This window comes from Pavona decussata, unplaced genomic scaffold, assembly GCF_977016875.1.
Source record: "Pavona decussata unplaced genomic scaffold, jaPavDecu1.1 SCAFFOLD_245, whole genome shotgun sequence".
NCBI lineage: Eukaryota > Metazoa > Cnidaria > Anthozoa > Scleractinia > Agariciidae > Pavona > Pavona decussata.
The window spans coordinates 19,300-29,972 of NW_028145650.1; the positions used below are offsets into that span (position 1 = coordinate 19,300).

The following is a 10,673-nucleotide window of genomic DNA, read 5'->3' on the forward strand; positions in this document are numbered from 1 at the left end:
GGCTCCTTGCTCGGAGGTTATTCCTTCTTGTCTGAAAACTTCCCAGTAGAATGGCCCTTTTCAATCGATTTTCCACCAGAACAACCGATTTTCCCATGCAAATGGAAAGCTTTTGAGTTGTCCAAAATCAACCAGGTTATGGTGAGATTTAAAATTTTTTAGCAATCACATGAAATAGGTCGAAATAAGCTAAAGGTCGTTAGTTGCTAAAGACCGATAAAGAAATTGTGGTGATGCATCGGTTGGGAGGTGAAAACGAATGTTTGGTTTCATCAACAAACATTTGTTATGAACTCAAGCAATCGAGCGGTCAAATGAAGGGGTTAATATTTTGCGGAGGCACACTTCTGGGGGTAACCTTGCGATGAACTGGCATCCCATCCAGGGGGCAGTAGCAATACTCCTAGTTGCTTCATGCTACAGAAACCGGGCTAAGCGCCGGCCGTGGGCCACTTTAGAGGCATACTGCGACTTACCTTTACCCTTTACGAATACAAGTGAAAAACCGGTTCTCCTTTGTTCTCGTCTTCACTGAAGTGAAAAAAAAAACTGCAGTGCTGGGAAAAATGAATAAACGAGAAACACACGGTACGGGCGGCCGGGAGGTAGTGGAAAATGGCGGGAAAGTCACTGTCACGTGGTATTTGCGAATCCCTCTCACCAGGCTGAAGACTGGGCACCACAACTTCAAGTTGTTGACTCCCCGATTAGCTTTGTTTGGTTGCACTCTGCCGTTTGAACTTTTGATTCCGCAAATTTCTCGCATCTTTTTCATTAACAGGAATGGAAGGAGCCATTCATTTCTCGGTTACCACTTAAATTAGCTGCTAAGACCTTGAAACTAGTGATAAATATGTCTGTTGGTACAAGACGAAGGCTCGAAGATGCACTGAGTGCGGGAAAAGATATCGAAAGTCGGGAAGAAAGCAGGTGAGACACCGAGACAGGCAATAACAAATAGTTTTCAGGACTTTTCGATACCAGGGTATGGTATGAAACAAAATGTCATAAACAGCTAACAGCAATTCGTTTTCGCAATTTGGAAAAGTTGTAAAATTTATCAGATTTGCATGCATGCAGGGCTTGAACAATCGATGAAACCGATGATCGGAAATCAATCGATCAATCGATGACAATCGATGCCAATTAATCGATTGATATTGATAATCGATGAACAATCGATGCACGGGTTTTTTGTGATTATCGATTTCATCGATTATCAATTTTTATCGATTATCAACGCCAATCGATCAGTTAATTGACATCGATTGTCATCGATTGGTTCTCATTTTTGATGCGTTTTATTTTCAATCAAGATTTACAAACTGTGCCCTATAGTTCTCTTGTGACCGGTGGTAACTGTGTTTCGGACAGAGGCTGTACATGTTGTGTTGTTGGCTTTTTCCTGCCAGCTCTAAGTTTCTCGATATGGCTCACCCATTTAAGCCTGCATGCAGTAAACTTTATTCATTTTTTACCCTGTTTACTTTATGCACCTCTGTTGTGACAAAGAAGTAATAAAGTGATTACCGAAGCCTATTCACGTTTATTCTGGTTTATTTTATTACAATTCAGTATAATTACATCACCCACCATTCAGAGCTCACTCGTCTCCAGTCGCATCTGCATACAAACAATCCGGTGAACGAATTCAAATCTGAAACATTTGTGGGTACTGCGAGAGCGTATACGTACATGCTGGAACGTGTGGAATACCGAAATTTTTTTTTAACACCAATCGATGACAATCGATGAGTTGCGACCACTTTTGTGTGATTATCGATTGGTCATCGATTGGCCGATGCCAATCGATGCCAATTAACTAACAAGGCATCGATTGTCATCGATTGATCGATTGATTTTCCGATCATCGGTTTCATCGATTGTTCAAGCCCTGATGCATGTCAAAGATGACGATCAATCTCTTGTCTTGGCAGTAGTCATCTCTGCATATTATTATTGCTATAGATACCACCAATGCTAACTTCTTGAATGACTCATAATCTCCGTCACAATTTTGGGAAAGTTTTCCGCGCAACACCATACATCAATAATGCAAGGTTTCTTGTCTATCTGTGGTGCATGTACTGTTATTATACATGCACAACAGCAAGACAGGAAACCTTGCACAAACAGACCAATTGTCCCGCCTTCAGCCAGTTACCAGGCAACCACATCAAACCAAAACACTCCATACCAACCAATGCAGCCGCCAATCAGACCTGCCACTGCAACCACCCAGCAAAGGAACTCCACGCAACATCCCAAATATTTGACCTTGTAATGGGTAGGTCTAAACACAGGCAGCCCAAGTTTGCATCACTAGAGAGCGTGTAATAATTAATTACTAGTGGGCATGATGACCTTTGAGTGCAAGCAGCCATTGAGAATTTAAATGCATTATAAGACTTTGTATGGGAAATAAAATACTGTTGATTACGAAGTTTAAAAAACTCTAAATTTAACTTCCATCCAATAAAACGAATAAAACTGCCAAGTTCGCGGCGTCACTAGAACTGAGAGCGTGTGATAATTAATAACTAGTGAGACGATGACCTCTGAGTGCAAGCGGTATTGGGTTACAGGCAGCCGCTGAGAATTTGAATGCATTTTAAGACTTTGTATGGGAAATAAAATACCGACGATTCTGATGCTTAAAAAAACGCTAAATTTAACTTTCATTCAATAAAATGAAAAAAACTGACTCACCTCTGGTGTATTCTTGTGCGTTTTAAGGTTTATTTTGCTGTTTTAGGCATTCTTTGAAATCACTGTCATTACCCTCATTAGACGGAGTCAAGGCAGCACACTAAGATTTCGATCGTAAGCTCACGTAGTCCGCTCAAAGGTGGTTTGCGCCTCAAAAATCCATCCCAGCCGCGATTTTTTCACGCAAAGCTAAAGCCCCATCATTCACAAACCTGGGTGAATGTTTCGTCGTCAAAAGAGCGAACCGCCTCTGAGCAGACTATGCGAGCTTATGATGGAAATCTTAGTGTGCTGCCTTGACTCCGTCATATGAGGGGAATGACAGTGATTTCAAAGAACGCTCGAAACGGTGAAATAGGCTACAAAATTCACAAGGATACACCAGAGGTGAGTCAATTTTATTCATTTTATTGAATGAAAGTTAAATTTAGCATTTTTTTAAGCGTAAAAATCGTCGGTATTTTATTTCCCATACAAAGTCTTATAATGCGTTCAAATTCTCAAGGGCTGCCCGTAACCCAATGCCGCTTGCACTTAAAGGTCATCGTCTCACTAGTTATTAATTATCACACGCTCTCTAGTGACTCTGCGAACTTGGCAGTTTTATTCGTTTTATTGAATGAAAGTTAAATTTAGCATTTTTTTAACTTCATAATCGACAGTATTTTATTTCCCATACAAAGTCTTATAATGCATTTTAATTCTCAATGGCTGCTTGCACTCAAAGGTCATCATGCCCACTAGTAATTAGTTATTACACGCTCTCTAGTGATGCGAACTTGGGCTGCCTGTGGTCTAAAAAATATCCACCTCCCCCCCCCCAACCCCACAGAGGGGATTATAAATTCCAGGGGGTGGAGGATTTTTCCCTTGTGAGTAAATGACTCAGTTAAAAGTAGCTTGTACTGCGGATGCAATGAACTGCAGTGAATACCATCTGTGAATTAGCATCGGACCCAAATCCTTGTTTTAAATAGGCACGTGTGTCCTCAATGTCCTTTAAAAAATGCCTATGCTTTAGGTTATGCTTATGATTGTACTTTGCATTTTTAAACCCAGCCTTGGTGCTTGGCAAGGACTCTTTTTAATGCATGAAATAATTCATTATCCAGTAAGAGCAGAATAAACTAAATTTTAGTTCATAGAGTTTTAATTTTAACCTTTTAATTTCAGTGCCTCGATAAATGGTGTCTCTAAACAGTCATTGGTCAAAGTAGATTTTGGAGATGTAATGGGAATATATAGTGTTAATTTCTCATTCAATGCACAGTACATGGCAGCTGGATGCGGTAATGGTGCAATTCAGGTGATTTTCTTGCAATGTTAAACAAAAGCATCAATGCGCAAGGATATATAAGGTTTGGTGGTGAAATGAGACCGGGTTTTTGAACTGTCTTGAGGAAACAATTTCCATTCAGTCAATTAAAATAATTTAGATTACCATCTTACTCTGAGGACTTTATAATTACATTGTAATCAGATGGCTGACTGCCTTTTCCTAAATAACCCATATTTTTCCCTTTGACTTGCTCTTCCCAGTGTAGTCAGAATTTTTAAGTAACTTTTGTCACAAAACATCGCTTGGGATCATCATTGCCTTTCTTAAAGGCCTTCCAAGGTTTTGTTTAAGATTGTTGTTTAAGTTCTTCAAGGCTGAGTTTATCCCTTTGAAGTTTAATTTTATATTAGTAGGAAAGCAATTAACAAGCACCAGCAATTTCTAAAATTCTTGAAACATAACAAATAAATAACACCTGTTATGCTGAACACATGCAGTGAATCATTGAGACCTTGATGTGACAGCTTGACTGTAAGTTGCAAGGTCAATGTATTCATAACGCAACAAGTACATCTTTTTGTTTTATTAAGGTGTTTGCGTGTGACACAGGAAGGAAGAAACGACCTTTAAAGCATGGCTCTCTCTATGGCTTACCCATCACAGCAGTCAAATTTTTCCCATTTAAGGATGACCAGTTAATTACTGCAAGTAAGTATTGCTTATACGCATGTATATTCAATTCCATATCTTTTATTTTACACTGTAAGAACTATGGTGACCTAGAAATGTGAGTTTTGATCTGACCCATCTCACCAGACAGAGTAATTTTTGATTGAGAAAAATAAATATTGAAATATAAGACACATATTAATTAATTAAACTGAATTGAAGAAGAAGAAGATACTTTTATTTAAAACAGGGTAATTCCTTCAGTAATTATAAAAACAAAATTACTGTTAACAACAGAAGCCCTGAAAAAAAATTCAAAACACTTGGGGAAAAAAAGAAACAATTATAGTTATTGTTAGTTTTGAAATACATAGGGAAATTTCTAAGGGAACTCTGAAATCTTGCTGGCTATGTTAAAAACTGACAATCATGTAAATTTGAAAACTCCATTCAAATTTCAAAAATGGTGGTCTGATGCATGATGTAGATTGACATTTAAAGAACTGGGCCCTAATATGCATGTCATTCCACATGGGAAAAGCTGAAACCATTCTTTGATTTGGAAAATCATTAGGTTCTGATGGGACTATGATATGCTGGGACTTAGAATCATGGAATGTCTTTAAAAAAGTAGACGAGCCTCACAACGAGATAAGTGCTCTGGATTTCTCACATGATGGCAAGATATTTGCTACAGCTGGCAAAGTAAGCTATTCGACGGTAATGTATAGGTTTTTAAAAGTGCACGTGTTTCCAGATTGATCTAAATCTTCATGTACAAACGTAAGCTGCTAGCACACAGATCAGGTGCAGCATTATGGTTTTCTTGCTCTTCTCTAGCAGTCTGTAAAAGTGTTGAAATTTTCATGGTCATTTTCCAAGAGAAACAGGGCTTGCACAGACTTACTGATATCAAGTTACATTGTTTTAAATGATTCTTAGCAATTTATTGAACTAAGTGGAGAACTGACTATTTAGGGAGTTTTAGGGGGACTATTAAGTGGGACTGAGAGATGTTACTAACTTTTGAAGTGAGTGGGGGACTTAAATTGAAAAAAAATACCTGTAGATAAAATTCTATTTCCTCAAGCAGTGTCACTGCTTACTTTTTACTGTCAAAGTAGCTTGGGTGGCCCACAGATCTTATAACTTGACAACCCTGCAGGGCTTCTGATAATTCGCGGGGAAAAAAGTCAAATTTCGCGGGATTTTTGGAGACAAATTCGCGGAGAAAACGGCCGATTTCGCGGGAATTTCGCGGGAATTTTCGGGGCAAATTTTCGGCGAAAAACAAAGAAGAAAGCCAAGAAGAAAGATTCCAGAAAAAAAGATATATTGGAAGGATGTCAAATTCAGGGCAAGAAAGAAAACACAAAAGTTTATCCAACACAGTTCTCAAGGCAATTGGGCTTGTTTCGAGCAACAAGAAAAACATAAGCTGGCTTTACCGAGTTAACCTCCTTTTTCAGCTGCAATTTAGAGCCGAACACAGCAACGCAATAAATTTCTTTTCTCTCCTTGGTCTCTTGTGTTGCTTTGCAGTTTACTAGGCAAGATTGTTCGTGATCGAAGGTTCAAATCCATTTGTGAAGTCAAAACATTGTTGTGTCTCGCGCGTGCCTGCACGTACGATTAAACATGTGCCTGCATTACTACAGACAGCAGTTTCCTTTCCCACTCCGTATAGTGTCACCGAAAAGTCTTCTCATTTCTTGTGCCCAGCTTTTCGCAACATTAATCTAAGAACGCCTGGTAGTTATGGTACGTTATGTTCACTCGAGGCAGTGACGAAATTTCAAGATAAATTTGCATTTATGGAAAGTAAACAGCCCCAGTAGCCAAGATAAGTTTCAAATATGTTGTACTGACATGTATTCGGTAGGATTTTTAACGAATTTCGCGGTATTACGCGTTTTTTTGTGAATTTCGCGGGATTCCGCGGATATACCTGAATTTCGCGGCCCCGCGACCGCGCGAAATATCAGAAGCCCTGACCCTGCAATTTACGGAGGGAGGAATTTCAACATCAGCCTAGAGCTTTACCATCTCTTATTTTCGTAACAATAATGTTTGATGTAAAAATAATATTAATTTTGTTTCAATGATCTTAGGACAGAAAGGTACGAGTTTATGATACAAGTACCTTACAGCTGAAGCTAACATTTGGAGGAACAGATCAGCTTGATTTGACACAGTGAGTCGTAAAAATACAGTGTAAATCACAAGTAAATTTTTTTTTTGCAATTTCCGAGAATGTGATTACCGTAGTTTGTCAACTTAGCACAGAAAGTTGAAAGTAGACATTTTTTTTTAACCAGATTGAAAATCAGCAGCTAGCATATTATAAATTAAGCATCCAGCGATATTAATCAGCTGCAAGTGGGACAGCTTTGGAAGTTAAGGCTGGACAGGTGAACAACATTATAAGCTATGTCCATCCCCTCCCTTGGGAATTTAATGATCAATGCATGAATAGTATGCACATAAAATGGAGAAGTGATTTAAAACAATCAAATATTTAACTGGATTGATGTATATAATTTTTTTGCAAGCCCCACTCAAGTGAACAAACAAAAAGAAAAATAAAAGATTTGAAACAAAAGAGATATTTTTGGAGTAGCAGTGCTATAGCCCACAAAGTTTTTTGTTTTTGGTTTTTGTAGAGATGAAGGTGTTTTTGCTCCTGAAGAAGGGCATGGAAGAAAAGTATTTGCTCTTAGATTTCACCCATTTGATGACAATATATTCTTAACAGGAGGCTGGGATCGTTGTATCAAGGTGTGTAAATAACAGAATGAAGCTGTGCTTAGTCAAAGGAATTTTCAAGGCTGGCTTAATTTGATTGTTGTGACCCAAAATACCACTTTTTGGACAATGTTTGGTTGAAATAGGGGTTGACGTGTGTAAACTTTTAAACTAGCCATGCTGGTCAAAGCACACAATGTATATATGAACCCGCCACTATAATTCTGCATGAAAAAACATATTCCAATCTACAAACTGATGTTTATTGAAAATTGTCTTTTTATAAAGACAAATTGTGAGAATTTGTGCTCAAACGTTACATTTGTGGCCATGTGACATGCCAAGATAAACTTTAGAGTTGAACTTGTGACACTATAGCGAACTATTCCTTCTTGGATTGTTTCATTGTGGTATTTCCTTCTATAGGTGTGGGATGTGCGGGCTGACCAAGTGGTGCGTTCAATTCATGGCCCATACATCTGTGGTGATGGTATTGATATCTGGGAAGACTCAATTTTAACAGCATCTTGGGTGGCCCATGATGCACTGCAGGTGCTTTTTGGTTACTGAGATAATTGTATATGTATATGTTCTCTTGATAAAGTTGTTATTTTTCAGCCGCATGTTGCTTTGCTCAGCTTCACCTTCATAACAATCTTGTTGCTTTGTGAGTAAAATGAACCTGCAACAGTCAAGATCACTCATAAAAGCAAGGTTCTTTCTCAGGTATATAGCTGTAACAGGTGTAATGGGTTACGACCCTTAATGACAGCTCTCTTTTGTACTTAAATCATTATTAAATGACCCTGTTCTAATTTGTTCCTGTTCCTATTGCCATAATCTGAAACAAAGAGAAATAAAAACTGAATTGTCTTATAAATTTTAAGTAAAATATTTATGTTTAAAACAGGAGCAGCAGTGTTTTATTTTAGATCCGATAAAACATGTGCTGCAAGTTTTTTGAACGGCTTCAGAAACATTCCTGGAAAAGTGTGTGTCAAGAGAGTTCATAACAATGATGCTTTTGTGAAATTCGAAATTAGCATATGAGAAAAACATTAAACACCGCATAATAATAAGGAGGAGGTTTTATCGGCTATAAAAAAACTGCACGTGATGTTTTATAATTTTGATAGGTCAATGGGCTTATGAATTATTAATGATTTTTTGAAAGTAACCACCAACTATTTGAACAACTGAGCTCCGATGTGTACTGTGGAATCGGCAAACAATCAATGATCACAACTCATAATTTAGTTAGTTTACTTCTACAGTAAATTCCTTGGCCCTGCTTGTCACACAATTTAAACCAACTCTTTGAACCGAGTTCCAATGTGTACATTAGACACTAAACAATCAACAACTCATATGATGGCATGGATCAGAGAATTAACAATGTAGTGTATTTTAAAGTGCTAAGTGAACCCATGAAATTCCTACTGAGCATTAGCCCTGGGCTCTGATATACCATCCGCCTGGCAACTCATAGTCTGGTTACACACATAGCAGTTTATAATAATTATCATTCAAATATGCATTTTTTTTTCTTCCTTTTCACTGGCCGAGAGCAAACCACGTGACATGCAAATAACTACCTACAAATAATGGTCTGCTCATGCGCAATACTGTCCAAATGTGTTTTGCTGCGAATAATATTCTGCTCATGCGAAATTGAAACCATGCTCTTGTGTGGAAATGGCAGACTGCTTCCCTGATTTGTCAGAGAGTGATTTGATATCGTCAGTTGATCAAAATTGTGAAAAACAAACTTGGTGATTGAATGATAAAACAATAAATATTATTGAACTCGGTTATCGCAAAATATTGTGATTTGTCAGTGTCTCGCAGATCAATTATTTGCCTCAGCCGGCCAATCTTCTCGCTTCTGACAAATTAAGATATTTGTTCAACCTCGTCCAATAATTGTTAATTGTTTGTTTGTTTTTCTGTTATGTGTCTGTGTGTTTCTTTTTCTGTGCTGTAGATGTGGGATTATGGAAGTGGCCAGCTGGTGGAGGTGATCCCATATCCGTTTGATCATCATGGAGAGTTCCTCTATGTGGGTCGGTTTTGTGGCTCAAGTGATGTCGTAGCTGCTGGAGGGAGTGGAACAAACGATTTAAAGGTCATCAACAGAAAAACGCGCACGGTGAGAGTAGGTCACTAGCAATGGAGGGGGAGGTGTAGCTTGATATGGAGATTAATCGATATGTCGGCACAGCAAACTCGCCCACATTTCTTCAGTTAATTCGCCCACAGTTCAGATTTCTTTATTTGCCTTTATTCTTGCCATGATGGCAATGAGAACCTTTTCATTGCCCAGCTGCACACAGACCTTTTGTTTTTTGAAATTCTTACGTTTATGGCTTGTGAGTTATATAAATTGGCAGTGCAGGCAAATCGACCAGCCTTCTTTGATTGTGCATCACCTACGATGCTTGTTTGCAAGGCTTCACTGTGGCTTCGCCCCGTAGCGAGTTCCCCTTTGATTCACTGGTACTCTCAAGAACGAAGAATAATATTTCCGCTGTGCTTTTCTCAAAGGGGGCGAAACCACCTAGCAAGCTATGGTTAGCCACGAGTACAACTCAGTAAACCTTTTGTTTTAAGTTTTTCTCTTTCTGTTTTATGGTTCTTCAACAGGTAATTTCCCGTGTTGAGGATGAAGGAAAACCCATTCAAGCACTAGATGTGTCACGTGATGGAAATCAGCTGGTGATCGGCAGCACGGGAAACAGTGTTCAAATCGTCAAGCTTGCACAAACAGATTAAGGCACTTGGGCAAAATGTGACATCTTGTAGTTACATTAACCAGTCGTGGCAATATCTCGATAAGAAACTTCTTTTTGCCGTGCAAGTGAGGCAAGCTTTTAATACAGCAACAAAAAAAAAAGACAAACAAACAAAAGTTAACCAAAAAAACAAAGAATTTGCTCAGGAAGTTCTTCCCAAAAGGTGCGGCTTCAAGTGGAAGTTCAATCTGCCGTATGAGACCATCTTCAGAGTTTTATACACAGTGAAGTTTTTAATCCAACCCTTACTGAAAGTTGCAAAAGCACCTGTTGTCGATCGTGCCTTTTTGCAAAAATGGATAGTTCTTCGTTTCATTTACATTTTAATTTTGTAGAAAACATCGTGATTTACAAAACGCGTACGTACATGTTCCTTGTAAGAGATATTATATATATGAATATATTTTAAAACATTAAAATTGCTGAACCACGTTATAGATTCTTTCATAATTCCTAAGCTGAGATTCCATCTTATTAAC

At 38.3% G+C, this 10,673-nt stretch overlaps 1 protein-coding gene across 1 annotated transcript; it reads left to right on the top strand.

Moving 5' to 3' along the window:
• Positions 1–697: 697 nt before the first annotated feature.
• On the top strand, positions 698–10,631 carry LOC146457135 (uncharacterized). The gene is made up of 9 exons (XM_085092228.1): positions 698–930; positions 3,883–4,015; positions 4,579–4,696; positions 5,232–5,362; positions 6,769–6,851; positions 7,321–7,435; positions 7,829–7,954; positions 9,387–9,551; positions 10,046–10,631. The coding sequence occupies exons 1-9, from the start codon at positions 854–856 to the stop codon at positions 10,172–10,174; spliced, it is 1,077 nt and encodes a 358-aa protein (XP_084948354.1). The 5' UTR covers positions 698–853; the 3' UTR covers positions 10,175–10,631.
• The last annotated feature ends 42 nt before the right edge of the window (positions 10,632–10,673 follow it).

Bases quoted from the DNA above. Each gene is read 5' to 3' on its own strand.
- LOC146457135 (XM_085092228.1), top strand. From the start codon at position 854: ATGTCTGTTGGTACAAGACGAAGGCTCGAAGATGCACTGAGTGCGGGA. The intron at 931-3,882 runs GTGAGACACCGA...TTTTAATTTCAG, and splicing joins GAAAGTCGGGAAGAAAGCAG to TGCCTCGATAAATGGTGTCT. The intron at 7,955-9,386 runs GTGCTTTTTGGT...TCTGTGCTGTAG, and splicing joins TGGCCCATGATGCACTGCAG to ATGTGGGATTATGGAAGTGG.